We start from the raw sequence: 16,727 nt of genomic DNA, 5'->3' as shown, positions 1-16,727 counted from the left end.
ATCCCAAGGTGCCACTGGTGGCACAAAAGGAGGTTGTATATGCAGTACCCCCTTGACAAACGTCTGAACTTCAGGCAATGAAGCCAGTTCTTTCTGGAAGAAGATCGATAGGGCCGAAATTTGAACCTTAATGGATCCTAATTTTAGGCCCATAGACAGTCCTGCTTGCAGGAAATGCAGGAAACGACCCAGTTGAAATTCCTCTGTAGGGGCCTTCTTAGCCTCACACCAGGAAACATTTTCGCCAAATGCGGTGATAATGTTTCGCAGTTACATCCTTCCTAGCTTTGATCAGGGTAGGGATGACTTCATCTGGAATGCCTTTTTCCATCAGGATCCGGCGTTCAACCGCCATGCCGTCAAACGCAGCCGCGGTAAGTCTTGGAACAGACAAGGTCCCTGCTGGAGCAGGTCCTTTCTTAGAGGTAGAGGCCACGGGTCCTCCGTGAGCATCTCTTGCAGTTCCGGGTACCAAGTTCTTCTTGGCCAATCCGGAGCCACGAGTATAGTCTTCACTCCTCTCCTTCTTATGATTCTCAGTACTTTTGGAATGAGAGGCAGAGGAGGGAACACATACACCGACTGGTACACCCACGGTGTTACCAGAGCGTCCACCGCTATTGCCTGAGGGTCCCTTGACCTGGCGCAATATCTGTCCAGTTTTTTGTTGAGACGGGACGCCATCATGTCCACCTTTGGTTTTTCCCAACGGTTTACAATCACTTGAAAGACTTCTGGGTGAAGTCCCCACTCCCCCGGGTGGAGGTCGTGTCTGCTGAGGAAGTCTGCTTCCCAGTTGTCCACTCCCGGAATGAACACTGCCGACAGTGCCACCACATGATTTTCCGCCAAGCGAAGAATCCTTGCAGCTTCTGCCATTGCCCTCCTGCTTCTTGTGCCGCCCTGTCTGTTGACGTGGGCGACTGCCGTGATGTTGTCCGATTGAATCAATACCGACTGACCCTGAAGCAGAGGCCTTGCTTGACTTAGGGCATTGTAAATGGCCCTTAGTTCCAGGATATTTATGTGAAGAGACATTTTCATGCTTGACCACAAGCCCTGGAAATTTCTTCCCTGTGTGACTGCTCCCCAGCCTCTCAGGCTGGCATCGGTGGTCACCAGCATCCAATCCTGAATGCCGAATCTGCGGCCCTCTAGAAGATGAGCACTCTGTAACCACCACAGGAGAGACACCCTTGTCCTTGGAGATAGGGTTATCCGCTGATGCATCTGAAGATGCGATCCGGACCATTTGTCCAGCAGATCCCACTGAAAAGTTCTTGCATGGAATCTTCCGAATGGAATCGCTTCGTAAGAAGCCACCATTTTTCCCAGGACTCTCGTGCATTGATGCACTGACACTTGGCCTGGTTTTAGGAGTTTCCTGACTAGCTCGGATAACTCCCTGGCCTTCTCCTCCGGGAGAAACACCTTTTTCTGGACTGTGTCCAGAATCATCCCCAGGAACAGTAGACGTGTTGTTGGAATCAGCTGTGATTTTGGGATATTTAGGATCCACCCGTGCTGACGTAGCACTACCTGAGATAGTGCTACTCCGACCTCTCACTGTTCCCTGGACCTTGCCCTTATCAGGAGATCGTCCAAGTAAGGGATAATTAAAACGCCTTTTCTTCGAAGAAGAATCATAATTTCGGCCATTACCGTGGTAAGGACCCGTGGTGCCGTGGACAATCCAAACGGCAGCGTCTGAAACTGATAATGACAGTTTTGTACCACAAACCTGAGGTACCCTTGGTGAGAAGGGTAGATTGGGACATGGAGATAAGCATCTTTGATGTCCAGAGACACCATATAGTCCCCTTCTTCCAGGTTCGCTATCACTGCTCTGAGTGACTCCATCTTGAATTTGAACCTTTTTATGTAAGTGTTCAAGGATTTTAGATTTAAAATTGGTCTCACCGAGCCGTCCGGCTTCGGTACCACAAACAGCGTGGATTAATACCCCTTTCCCTGTTGTAGGAGGGGTACCTTGATTATCACCTGCTAGGAATACAGCTTGTGAATAGCTTCCACTACCGCCTCCCTGTCGGAGGGAGACGTTGGTAGAGCAGACTTCAGGAACCGGCGAGGGGGAGACGTCTCGAATTCCAATTTGTACCCCTGTGATACTACCTGCAGGATCCAGGGGTCCACTTGCGAGTGAGCCCACTGCGCGCTGAAATTCTTGAGACGGCCCCCCACCGTGCCTGAGTCCGCTTGTAAGGCCCCAGCGTCATGCTGAAGACTTGGCAGAAGCGGGGGAGGGCTTCTGCTCCTGGGAAGAGGCTGCCTGGTGCAGTCTTTTTCCCCTTCCTCTGCCCCGGGGCAGAAATGAGTGGCCTTTTGCCCGCTTGCCCTTATGGGAACGAAAGGACTGAGTTTGAAAAGACGGTGTCTTTTTCTGCTGAGAGGTGACCTGGGGTAAAAAGGTGGATTTTCCAGCCGTTGCTGTGGCCACCAGGTCCGATAGACCGACCCCAAATAACTCCTCCCCTTTATACGGCAATACTTCCATATGTCGTTTGGAATCCGCATCACCTGACCACTGTCGCGTCCATAACGCTCTTCTGGCAGAAATGGACATCGCACTCACTCTAGATGCCAGGGTGCAAATATCCCTCTGTGCATCTCGCATATATAGTAATGCATCCTTTAAATGCTCTATAGTTAATAATATACTGTCCCTATCCAGGGTATCAATATTTTCAGTCAGGGAATCCGACCAAGCCACTCCAGCACTGCACATCCAGGCTGAGGCGATTGCTGGTCGCAGTATAACACCAGTATGTGTGTATATACCTTTTAGGATATTTTCCAGCCTTCTATCAGCTGGTTCCTTAAGGGCGGCCGTATCGGGAGACGGTAACGCCACTTGTTTTGATAAGCGTGTGAGCGCCTTATCTACCCTAGGGGGTGTTTCCCATCGTGCCCTAACCTCTGGCGGGAAAGGGTATAGTGCCAATAATTTATTAGAAATCAGCAGTTTTTTATCGAGGGAAAACCACGCTTTATCACACACCTCATTTAATTCATCTGATTCAGGAAAAACTACTGGTAGTTTTTTCACACCCCACATAATACCCTTTTTTGTGGTACTTGTAGTGTCAGAAATATTCAATGCCTCCTTCATTGCCGTGATCATGTAACGTGTGGCCCTACTGGACATTACGTTTGTCTCCTCACCGTCGACACTGGATTCAGTATCCGTGTCTGGGTCTGTGTCGACCATCTGAGGTAACGGGCGTTTTAGCGCCCCCGACGGTGTCTGAGACGCCTGAACAGGCACTAATTGATTTGCCGGCTGTCTCATGTCGTCGACAGTTTTTTGCAAAGTGCTGACACTGTCACGTAATTCTTTAAACACGACCATCCAGTCAGGTGTCGACTCCCTAGGGGGTGACATCACTAACAGGCAATTGCTCTGCTTCCACATCATTTTCCTCCTCATACATGTCGACACAATCGTACCGACACCCAGCACACACACAGGGAATGCTCTGAAAGAGGACAGGACCCCACGAGCCCTTTGGGGAGACAGAGGGAGAGTTTGCCAGCACACACCAGAGCGCTATATATATACAGGGATAACCTTATCTAAGTGTTACTCCCTTTATAGCTGCTGTTTTATATTAGCTGCCAATAGTGCCCCCCCTCTCTTGTTTTACCCTGATTCTGTAGCAGGACTGCAGGGGAGAGTCTGGGAGCCTTCCTTCCAGCGGAACTGTGAGGGAAAATGGCGCTTGTGTGCTGAGGAGATAGGCTCCGCCCCCTTCACGGCGGCCTTTTCTCACGCTTTTTTTAGGAAAACTGGCAGGGGTGAAATGCATCCATATAGCCCAGGAGCTATATGTGATGTATTTCTTTAGCCATATAAGGTTTAAACATGTTTTATTGCGTCTCAGGGCGCTCCCCCCCAGCGCCCTGCACCCTCAGTGACCGGAGTGTGAAGTGTGCTGAGAGCAATGGCGCACAGCTGCAGTGCTGTGCGCTACCTTATCTGAAGACAGGAACGTCTTCTGCCGCCGATTTCTCCGGACCTCTTCGCTCTTCTGGCTCTGTAAGGGGGCCGGCGGCGCGGCTCCGGGACCCATCCAGGCTGAACCTGTGATCGTCCCTCTGGAGCTAATGTCCAGTAGCCAAGAAGCCCAATCCACTCTGCACGCAGGTGAGTTCGCTTCTTCTCCCCTTAGTCCCACGATGCAGTGAGCCTGTTGCCAGCAGGACTCACTGAAAATAAAAAACCTATTTAAACTTTTACTTCTAAGCAGCTCAGGAGAGCCACCTAGCATGCACCCTTCTCGTTCGGGCACAAAAATCTAACTGAGGCTTGGAGGAGGGTCATAGGGGGAGGAGCCAGTGCACACCAGCTAGTCTAAAGCTTTTACTTTTTGTGCCCAGTCTCCTGCGGAGCCGCTATTCCCCATGGTCCTTACGGAAGTCCCAGCATCCACTAGGACGTCAGAGAAAATAAGCCTAGTTAGGCACTTTGATATTACATCCATCTTTTATTTATCATAAAACAATAAAAAAAAAACCTGTGTGTTAAGTTTTAACAAAAATTGTAGTGTTGATTCTAGAAACATGCACCTGTCACAACCCATGCAGTTCCTCTGCCCTGCCGAAGGTGTCGCTCTCTGTTCTGGTGCTTCTAGCACACTCTGGTCTGGACCTTAAGGTCCATACACACTTAACGATATAATGAGCGACGTCGCTCATTTTCCCCCTCCTTGAGCGATGTCGCTCATTTTATCGTTGTGTGTATGCCGCCAGCGACGACCGATGCGCGGCCCCGCGGGTCGGCAACGATCGTCGCTGTCGGTAGGGCATGCATGAAGGATGTGGACTGTCGTCCACGACCTTCATGCAGGGCTGGCGGGGGCGTGACGTCACTGAGCGATATGAGCGGTCATATCGCTCAGTGCGTACAGGCGGCCGCCGACCGGCCAGCCCGGGAGGGGGAGACGTTAGACGATGTCGCTCACAGAGCGACATCGTCTAATGTGTATGGGCCTTTAGTGTTTCTCAAAGTCAGTCCTTAGGTCCCCTAACAATTCATGTTTTCCAGAAAACCTGTGGCATCATTGCATTTAAGCGCAAAGTCTAGGTTGGGAGGGAAGGGCAACTTTGCAAAATGAAAATGTATAAATTCTAAACAGATGTTCACAATCCAAATTGTAATGCGAGCTGGTTCCATGTGTTATGACAATATTTGCAGACAGAGAGGGCATTCAATCAGTCACAGCTTTTTCCTCACAGCTAAGTGATAGAGCTACCCGATTCAATTAGCTGCAGGGAACCCAGCCTCAGTAGCTGCAAGGAAAAGTCTGCATCAAAGGCACCCCTCTGCATTTAACTTGTGAGGAAATCCACTAGAGTCTGTATTTTAAACAGAATCGGTGGGTTTCCTCGCATTTGCAGATCTTTTACTGTAAGGGGGAAGAAGCTAATGAATTGAATAGATATTCTGCAAGATAATCCATGCAGCTAATTGAATTCCCACCTAAAAAGCATAAAATCCCATATTCTCTTCATTGCAACATGTGCGGTGTTCATTGACAACTAACTGACTTGCTGAACGCCATCCGGCCACTAGATATGGATGTCCTGCTATAAACCGCTATTCTCTGCAACTATGGCAGAATGTTAGGGGGCTCTGCAGGCGGATTACATACGTAAACTCGGCGGGTGGGTTGCAGACTGTCAGTATCCCAACAGCAACATCCCGCCCGGCAAAATGCCGGCAGCGGGGCAAGTGGTGCGAGTCCCACTCTATGGGTGTCGAAATAGCCCCTGTGCGCCGGTATTTCGGCTGGAGGGATTCCGGCATAGGCATCCTGACCGTCGGGATCCCAACAGCCGGCAAATTGAATGGATCCCCTGCAGTGAATTACTCTGATTAAAGGAAGTGATCTTATGCTCTTAAAAAAGCAAACACCACTCCCACCCACCCCACTTTAATTTGTGGCTCAACAGAAATTCACTAACATTGTGCAAGCACTTAATTCTACCTACAATTTTTTTTATTATTATTATAATTAATTATTATTATAATTTATTATTTATTTATCACTACTACTTAGTGCGGCTACTTTGAAAAATAAATATTAACCAATACATACGGAAATATGAACCAGAAAAATGTTGGGAACAGAAATCTGTATTTGAGGTTTCAAAAAAAAAAAAAAAAAAAAAAAAAAGTATCAGCCTAGATTGAAGCGATGACGACAGACGGGTCTACTTCCCACTAGTGAGCTTTCTCTGCCATCAATCTAGACATGGGGGCAAGTGTTGTGTTTCACTTTTAGATTTAAAAATAATTTGACAGGAAAAGCCAGAGATTAACTGTCAAACACATGCTTAATGCATACTGTAACAAGAAAGGTTTTACAGTCCCAACATAATTAAATCAGCCACAACTTTGGCAAGTTCTTGTGCATCAAAAAGTTATTACAGAAAAACCTGCAGCTGTTTCATAAGCAAAACAATACAGGGACAACTTCCTGTTGTTGCATACTGTTCTGTTTACGCTCAGAAATCAGAGTAACGTGCACAGAGCAGGAAGTTCACAAGCTGTTTCTGTGAAAGCCACATATACAGCGGGTTAAAAAAAATATATTTTTTTAGATTTTATAATCATACACATTGCAAATACAGTATGCTCTCCGTGCATGGCACTAGGACACTTACCTGATGGACAGGCACTTTCTGGGGGGTACTCTGAGGTGACTGGTGAAGCGAAGTCCATGGTTGGTGATGAGAATGTGACGGAGGTGAAGACTGATGGTGCATAGCTGGATGAGGCTGACAGTTTGCCATTTGCTGCTGAAAAGATTGATGACTGGGATGCTGCTGGCCAGACATCATCCGTTCTTGTATTGCCTGTGGATCTGCATGGCTAACTCCAGGACAGCCATTTGGTCTCATATGCCCACCCATCTCCCTTGGTGTTGAGGACATACCTATAAAGGCCTGGCCCTGTGGTATGTTTCTGGGACCCATGTTCCTTTGTCCCATACCCATGCCGGCAGGGGGCTGGTGAGTGGGTGGATGGGGCATATTTGGGTAACTTCCAACATCCAAAGGTATCCCCGCGCTGCCAGGCCTAACTTGTGGAGGAGGGGTGACTGCTGGATTGCTCATTGCTTTCAAGGGGGACATGGGAGGTGGTGAAGCATAGGTTCCCTGAGGCTGTGAAGGATGCATAGTTTGTGTGTTCATTTGGTTAAGTGAGCCGCTAGGATGAATGGGTTGCTGGTGCATTAGTCCTTGACTGCTATTTGATGGAAACCCCACAGCATTTGGGTATCTAGGTACAGACGGAGACATTGGAGTGTTGTTTGTAAGGCCTAAATTCTGATTCATCCCTGTATTATTAACTAATCCCTGATTAAGGTTACTATAAGGATAGCGGGAATACTGCCCTGAGTTTAACGTAGGTGAAGGTACAGTCTGGTTTCGTGAATTAAAATTAAGGGACTGTGGCCTAACTGCACCCTGCTGAGGAGGGTTAGGAGAAAACCTAGGACTGTGAGCAACAGATTCTCCATGAAGAGCAGTGGGGGGATGGTGATGAAATTGCTGGACCGAATGACGCAGTGAAGGCCCCATGTTGGGATTTTGTTGGGCTACGTGAGACATGTGACCAGGTCCTGCAGCTCCAAGGAAGGGATTTCCTTGGTTAAGACCATCTTGTCCTTGTGAAAACTGATTCACCCTTTGAGACTGTAGTGGACCATGTTGCTGCATTGCGAAATCTCCCCGAACCATGTAATTACCCATCTGCTGAACATGTTGAGGGTGAGACGGACCTTGAGGTCCTGAAGGTGTTGATGGTTGCTGCTGTGACTGTGGCTGCTGGTAAGGAGGCCGTATCTGATCAGGCACCTGTACTGCCCTAGGTGCCCACATAGAACCACTTTCTACAAACGGTGGCCCATGCCTGTCATTCTGCATACCAGGATACACTCCCATTTGTCCACCACTGTGGGGGACCTGCGGAACAGGTGTGTTATGATACTGTGAATGTGGAGAGGCAATACCATTCCCGGGAGTGTTAGCCATCATTCTAGTAGGCTGGTCCATCATGTGCATTTTCTGTGGCTCATACTGGTTATAGTGATCAAAGTGGGTAAGCTTTGCTTGGTTTTGACTGCTTGGGTTATGGTGGAGTGGAGACTGCAAAGAGCCAAAACCCTGATCCATTGGCATCTGCTGCGCCATGGAGTTTACAGAGTTTTCTGTATATCCACATTCACCAAGGCCCTCCAATCCTTCGCTAAATATGTTCCCGTCTTCCCCGAACAGACTCATCATGCCAGGATCCGCCATCTTGCTTCTGCACACTGCTCTTTGGAGCCACGAGTGTGAAATTGTGCTTCACCTCACAACCAAGGTGTTTGTCCTCAGAGCTGTTAATCCTTAGCTAATCTCTTTCTCGTCATTCCATCTTGTCTCTGTTCTTTCGGACCATGCGGTGTCAGGCAGTCTGGTAACGGTTTCTAAGGAAGAGGAAAAAAAAATTATAATTTAAAAATTACATCACTACTGGTTACCAATAAAAAGTTGCATAAAATAAAAATTAACTTTGCTTAATGGGAAATTTAAAAACACGTACAAACAAACAAACAAACTGGGGTTTAAACTTAAGACAGGGATTTCATACAGCATTCATTCGTGGGGTGGAACAGAACAAAAGCACACAAAATGCAGCAGTAGCATCAGCTGCCACAGCAGGCAGACAGATGTAAGGATATAGCCAAGCATCCCATCTGCTAAACGAAAGCCCTGAAAATGCTCTAGTTACCAACAGCGTGTCCTTAACCTTATTCCCCCGAGGAGTGTAATCAGATGAGCAAGCAGCAGCATCAAGGGCTGTGATAAGCTAAAGTTAGCAAAATCCGCTAGTCCATTTAACAAACACCAGAAGGTGGAAAGTGACCCTTTAAAAGCAGCTAAAATATATTTCAAACAAGATATGTTGCTCTCCTCCCCTTAGCCTGTGCCTTATACAGAAGGCATCTTGTCCAGTATTTTCTAAAAACTAGGTGGTATGTGTGGATTGCTCTAACAGCAACCACAAATCCACGACATCCAGCACCTCTACTCAAGGTCAAATTAGCTGAATGATTGGATTCATACTGTGGTTACACCGATGTGATCCTACCAGATGGAATTAGGGGCTGGTTTATTAGGATACCAAGGAAGACTGTGCTGCAAAACGTATCTGACAACTAAGCATATCTACGTAGACAATTCTGTGCAAATTGCTATTTTTGGGAACAATTCTTAACGCTTCATAGTTAAGTCGGGAAACAAAATAGTTTCAGAGCTGTCATTTGCATTGTCTGGTGGAGTCTCAGCTGTTGCAGCACAGGAGACAGGAAGTTCCCACACCAGGTCACTGCATTGCTTAATGTGCCATAGACACAAACGGTTATGACAGCATCTGCTTTGGACTACACCTAGCAATGTACTGTACTCTGAAACCTGGCCAGTCTAGCTTGCCACAGGACTGTCAAGTGAGCGTTTTAACTCTTCTGTTGCTGCATAATGTCAACGCGTTGCAAACATTTGCTGAAGGGAATTAAAATGGTTAAAGAATTGACGGCAACTGTAAAGCAGATAGCCTTATGGGAATTGTAGCACCATCTGGAAGGTCACCCGTTTCTGCTGTCAGGTATCAACTCCCTAAAATAGCAGAATATAAGGTTTCAATGCTGAACTATCAAAAGTTTTAAGCTATACGGAGGTGAATGATTAATTCAGCTACCAATGCGAACAAAAGTGTATTGAAGAATCCCAGCCATGCTCGGAATTTGTCACTATGATTCTAACACATAATCTTATTTTTGTTTCCAAGCATTAATGGTCGTGGGCTGGTGCTTCTGTGGTACGCAACGGGAACAAGTAGCTGGATTCATAACTCCTTGAAAACTTTCCCCAGGAATAGGCAACTTCAGTGAGGGCTACATGTGTTGTGGATGATTAACCCCTTCACTGCCCGGTTTACCCTCAATGAAAATCTTGACAGTGCTACAGGATAAAACAAAGCTTGGGTCCCCTTTATTAGAAACTATATATGTAATAAAAACCTGTGCAGCAGGGCCCACAAATCTTGCATCAGAGAAGGGGCGTACTACACTGAACTAAGCAGTACAGTAAATATACATTATTGTACAAAGGACAAATATGGTACAGGAGGAATTGTATATGACCCCAACTCAACACATTACAAATAAACCCTACAACATCTTTTACTTCTAAAATGCAGGCTGGGTACAGACAGCACCATGCTATCTGCCTCTCCCCATCTATGGGCCTAATTCAGACTTGACTGTATATGTGCGAGAAAATGCACATCTATGATCAATTTTTTTATTTGCCATGCGGGGGGATGCCCGGCACAGGGCAAGTCCGACCCGCATGCCTGATCAAGCCCACCCCCAACCCATGCGAGAGCATTGCACGGCGGCAATGCTTTCACGTTTCGAGTTGCTCGCAGCCTAGCTGCAAAGACAGACGGCTACCCATAATGTTAAAGGTCGCAAATGGCTGCGTGCGATGTCACGGAACCGCCGCCCGCCCCACAAACGGTCTGGACATCGACACCCCTATCCTGGCCCCTTCCAGGTCTTAAACTGCGTTCTGAAGAGAACGCAGTTTAGGACCTTGCACATGCGTGTTCCGGCATGCGCAGAAATCGCTTCACAACGATTTTTGCACATCAAAGTCAGGGTCTGAATCAGCCCAGATGTCTGAACAAGTCCCAGCAATGCCTCTGAAATGTCCCAAATTTCTGCAGAGGGCCAATTGTTGTTTTCTAACATTGCTTTTGCAAGCCTCTGGGCTAATGATATTTAAACCATGGCGTTTATGCAATAGCCTGTGGGAAGTAGATGGGGGAAAGATGGAGAGTCTGGTCATATTTTTACAGCAGCAATCATTGCAAAGGTCAAAATAACCTGGTTTTGCCTTGACAATGATTGCGGCTTTAACAATATGGCCAGATTCACCGGAATCTCGCCCGTCTGCATGTCGCAGGCTCTTACATAAACCCCCATATATTTTCTGTGTATATCCAAGTACTGTAGAATTTGTTGGTAGTTTACTCAACATTTAAAAACAGTATGAGCTGTACATGTCCTGCTCATAAAGTGGCCACTTATGAGGACACATCTATAGATAATTTTAAGATTGTTCCTTTTACACCCATTAAAGCGAAGCTTAGCCACACACATCTCCAACACTTGTTTCATCTCCTGACTTTAATCCCCATAAACAATACAAATCTATCCTGTTGAAAAATCTGGTGATTCGCTTATCACACTAATATGACTTCCAACAAGACTGCACATGCACAACACCCTCAATGGCTGAACTGGTACTGGTGAGGGGGGGGGGGGGATTTAGAAGAACTGCCAGGAGTTATGGGTAATTAGAATGTATTAGAGGGGTTCATTAACAGTAATAGGAAAACATCATAAAATAAACACTTATCACCCTTCACAAGTGGCAACATTCTGCTTTGCTCTACATGTAATATAGAGAAGTCCAAAATGCCAAAGGAAGGGCCCCAGAACCAATATTCATGGGCCAGTACCAATTAAAATGATGAATTTATCTAGATTACTGTGTAAAAGAGTCTCTCAGGGAAACAGAGATGTGTTCAGCGCGCACACACACACACACACACACACACACACACACACACTGGTTTTACACTTTTAAAAGATTCCACTTTGAAACCACAATAACAAAACACCACACATACAGTAATGTCCTTGCTGATCCTTGGGCTCATTGGAAACTAGTGATGTGTATGTTCATTTTATCTGTGTCAGCATAGAATGGATACCTGCTCGCCAGATTATGATGAGAGGAAGAGAGGGGAGAGAGGCCGTCATAATACTGCTATTACCAGTCAAGTGATCTCTTGGCAATTATTCATTTGCTTACAAAGCTGGTACTGGGAGACTCAAGAAGGTGGGAGTACAATATAGATGGGCAAATACTGGGCAGAAAGGAAAAAAAATGCATGTATGAGGGGTTTTTCCTGTACAAACGTCACTGTAAGTGTAGTTAATAAGATTACTATTTTGGACAAAAAAAAAGAAACATTAAAGAACAAGCAGCAAAACATCCCCCATAACCTGCCCGTCCTCCGGAGATGGCGCGGCCGACCCTTCCCCCTTCCCCACACCTCTAAAGATCTTTTCTTTGGCCTGAGCTGCAGCTGAAAATAATTTATCTCCTCTCTCTGGCATATGTGGTGGGGGATACAGAACCATCATGAATACACTGCAACACAAAGACTGGCTGAGTGTCACAGGATACAAAGGGGCAAGGGTCACCTCAGTGAGCTGGAGGGTATTACGCTCATTCAACTTTTTTCCCCTACACAAACACACACAATTACAGAAAGTATTTTGTTTTTTACTGAACCACACAATCTGCCATTGAAAACCGTGACCATCATATAAACCCATTTCATCACACTTGGTGCTCAGGTTTCAGCATGAAATATATGGCTAAAAAATGGAGTTGTCAATATATAGTTGTAGGAGGAGGTTTATATAAATAGATTACAATATACAGCATAAAATACGCTCTATTTACCAAATAACAAAATCCTGCTTTTTGCTGATGATTGCCAGACTCAATCATTCACTAATTTCGACCCAAAAATGGTAGGAATCGAGTAGTGCGGGATTTATTAAATTTTTAATTTTGCTGACCATCAGGGAAACGGAGATTGGGAATTGGCCAATCAAATCAGGTAGATCGGCCAAGTCACATCACAAAAATACACAAGTGGACTCTTATTCATGATTCCGGCATGTCTAAAGGTAACAAAAAAGGAATGTGCAGATTCTGATATCACTATTGTCCTAACAGCACCCGGTGAAAATCAGGCTGCATGATTCCGTAAAGCGGGAGGTATGAGCGGAAAGTCCAATCAGGTGCCACAATCAAAAGATGCAGTTTCCAACTAGCCATCCTGCTCACGCCCCCTCCTGACACCATTTTAAAATAGTGACTAAAATCCTATAAAATAAAACGCTAACCCTGCTCCTCACCTACATGGGTGGTGAATTCAAGTGTTTTGCGCACTGGCGGCCACTAGATGGCGCAATTCAAATGCTGAAGTTTAGAACTTTAATTAGTATAATTCAGCCAATAAATAAAGCAAAAAATGCCATTTCTAGGGTGATATTCTGTAAAAATGCAGAATAATGGGTTAAAAGATGTGGGACAGGTATATATGGTCACTGCTGTATTGATGGGACAGGTGTTTGCAAGTAGGAATTACCTGAAGTGGCTCAAAAATACACAAAAAAAAAAAACCCTACTTCCAGGCATATTCATGCACCCCAAATGCATCCAGAGCATTTAATTTGATAAAAAAAACACTTGCTTTCTATTACTTTTTCACTGTTATTAATTTAAAAAAAAGTAAAAAAACAAACAAACACCCATTTGATGGGCCGTAATACTTTGCTTAATGAGATTAATATGCTTCTATACGGTTATCCAAGGTTAGTTTGCACTTTTTAGGGGTATAGGCTGATTTCCCCATTTTTCCCACGCTTAAAGTGGCTAACATCATAGAAAATGACAGCGCCACTGCCTTTCGCAACAGAAATGCACGGCTGTCAGGAGCGCGGTATGTATGTCAAGACAGGCTGCGGTAAACAATAAGAATTTACTTACCGATAATTCTATTTCTCGGAGTCCGTAGTGGATGCTGGGGTTCCTGAAAGGACCATGGGGAATAGCGGCTCCGCAGGAGACAGGGCACAAAAGTAAAGCTTTCCGATCAGGTGGTGTGCACTGGCTCCTCCCCCTATGACCCTCCTCCAAGCCAGTTAGGTACTGTGCCCGGACGAGCGTACACAATAAGGGAGGAATTTTGAATCCCGGGTAAGACTCATACCAGCCACACCAATCACACCGTACAACTTGTGATCAAACCCAGTTAACAGTATGATAACAGAGGAGCCTCTGAAAGATGGCATCCTAAACAATAACCCGAATTAGTTAACAATAACTATGTACAATTATTGCAGATAATCCGCACTTGGGATGGGCGCCCAGCATCCACTACGGACTCCGAGAAATAGAATTATCGGTAAGTAAATTCTTATTTTCTCTATCGTCCTAGTGGATGCTGGGGTTCCTGAAAGGACCATGGGGATTATACCAAAGCTCCCAAACGGGCGGGAGAGTGCGGATGACTCTGCAGCACCGAATGAGAGAACTCCAGGTCCTCCTTAGCCAGAGTATCAAATTTGTAAAATTTTACAAACGTGTTCTCCCCTGACCACGTAGCTGCTCGGCAAAGTTGTAATGCCGAGACCCCTCGGGCAGCCGCCCAAGATGAGCCCACCTTCCTTGTGGAGTGGGCCTTTACAGATTTAGGCTGTGGCAGGCCTGCCACAGAATGTGCAAGTTGGATTGTGCTACAGATCCAACGAGCAATCGTCTGCTTAGACGCAGGAGCACCCATCTTGTTGGGTGCATACAATATAAACAACGAGTCAGATTTTCTGACTCCAGCTGTCCTTGCAATATATATTTTTAATGCTCTGACAACGTCCAGTAACTTGGAGTCCTCCAAGTCACTTGTAGCCGCAGGCACTACAATAGGCTGGTTCAGATGAAATGCTGACACCACCTTAGGGAGAAAATGCGGACGAGTCCGCAGTTCTGCCCTGTCCGAATGGAAAATCAGATATGGGCTTTTGTAAGATAAAGCTGCCAGTTCTGACACTCTCCTGGCCGAAGCCAGGGCTAGTAACATGGTCACTTTCCATGTGAGATATTTTAAATCCACCTTATTTAGTGGTTCAAACCAATGAGATTTTAGAAATTCCAAAACCACATTGAGATCCCACGGTGCCACTGGAGGCACCACAGGAGGCTGTATATGCAGCACTCCCTTAACAAAAGTCTGGACTTCAGGAACTGAAGCCAATTCTTTTTGAAAGAAAATCGACAGGGCCGAAATTTGAACCTTAATAGATCCCAATTTGAGACCCATAGACAATCCTGATTGCAGGAAATGTAGGAATCGACCCAGTTGAAATTCCTCCGTCGGAGCACTCCGATCCTCGCACCACGCAACATATCTTCGCCAAATGCGGTGATAGTGTTGCACGGTTACTTCCTTCCTTGCTTTAATCAAAGTAGGAATGACTTCTTCCGGCATGCCTTTTTCCTTTAGGATCCGGCGTTCAACCGCCATGCCGTCAAACGCAGCCGCGGTAAGTCTTGAAACAGACAGGGACCCTGCTGAAGCAAGTCCCTCCTTAGAGGTAGAGGCCACGGATCTTCCGTGATCATCTCTTGAAGTTCCGGGTACCAAGTCCTTCTTGGCCAATCCGGAACCACTAGTATCGTTCTTACGCCTCTTTGCCGTATAATTCTCAATACTTTTGGTATGAGAGGCAGAGGAGGAAACACATACCAGCGCGTCCACAGCTATTGCCTGCGGATCTCTTGACCTGGCGCAATACCTGTCCAGTTTTTTGTTGAGGCGAGACGCCATCATGTCCACCATTGGTCTTTCCCAACAGGTTACCAGCATGTGGAAGACTTCCGGATGAAGTCCCCACTCTCCCGGGTGAAGGTCGTGTCTGCTGAGGAAGTCTGCTTCCCAGTTGTCCACTCCCGGGATGAACAGTGCTGACAGTGCTATCACATGATTCTCTGCCCAGCGAAGAATCCTTGCAGCTTCTGCCATTGCACTCCTGCTTCTTGTGCCGCCCTGTCTGTTTACATGGGCGACTGCCGTGATGTTGTCCGACTGGATCAACACCGGTTTTCCTTGAAGCAGAGGTTCTGCCTGGCTTAGAGCATTGTAGATTGCTCTTAGTTCCAGAATGTTTATGTGAAGAGACGTTTCCAGGCTCGTCCACACTCCCTGGAAGTTTCTTCCTTGTGTGACTGCTCCCCAGCCTCTCAGGCTGGCGTCCGTGGTCACCAGGATCCAATCCTGTATGCCGAATCTGCGGCCCTCCAATAGATGAGCACTCTGCAACCACCACAGAAGAGATACCCTTGTCCTTGGAGACAGGGTTATCCGCTGGTGCATCTGAAGATGCGACCCCGACCATTTGTCCAACAGATCCCTCTGGAAAATTCGTGCATGGAATCTGCCGAATGGAATTGCTTCGTAAGAAGCCACCATTTTTCCCAGGACTCTTGTGCATTGATGTACAGACACCTTTCCTGGTTTTAGGAGGTTCCTGACAAGCTCGGATAACTCCTTGGCTTTTTCCTCCGGGAGAAAAACCTTTTTCTGAACCGTGTCCAGAATCATCCCTAGGAACAGCAGACGAGTTGTCGGCATTAACTGGGATTTTGGAATATTCAGAATCCAGCCGTGCTGTTTTAGCACTTCTTGAGACAGTGCTAATCCCCTCTCTAGCTGTTCTCTGGACCTTGCCCTTATTAGGAGATCGTCCAAGTATGGGATAATTAATACGCCTTTTCTTCGAAGAAGAATCATCATCTCGGCCATTACCTTTGTAAAGACCCGAGGTGCCGTGGACAATCCGAACGGCAGCGTCTGAAACGGATAGTGACAGTTTTGTACAACGAACCTGAGGTACCCCTGGTGTGAGGGGTAAATTGGAACGTGGAGGTACGCATCCTTGATGTCCAAGGACACCATAAAGTCCCCTTCTTCCAGGTTCGCTATCACTGCTCTGAGTGACTCCATTTTG

At 46.5% G+C, this 16,727-nt stretch overlaps 1 protein-coding gene across 1 annotated transcript in view; it reads right to left on the bottom strand.

The window, feature by feature from the left end:
- CHD7 (chromodomain helicase DNA binding protein 7) overlaps positions 1-16,727 on the bottom strand; it is a 168,633-nt gene that overhangs the window by 126,277 nt on the left and 25,629 nt on the right. The window contains exon 2 of the mRNA XM_063923776.1: positions 6,688-8,498. Coding sequence (XP_063779846.1) covers positions 6,688-8,328 — 1,641 coding nt within the window. The 5' untranslated portion in view covers positions 8,329-8,498. The remainder of the gene's footprint in view (positions 1-6,687; positions 8,499-16,727) is intronic.

This window comes from Pseudophryne corroboree, chromosome 5 (assembly GCF_028390025.1).
Source record: "Pseudophryne corroboree isolate aPseCor3 chromosome 5, aPseCor3.hap2, whole genome shotgun sequence".
NCBI lineage: Eukaryota > Metazoa > Chordata > Amphibia > Anura > Myobatrachidae > Pseudophryne > Pseudophryne corroboree.
This window is presented reverse-complemented; position numbering and strand designations above follow the sequence as displayed.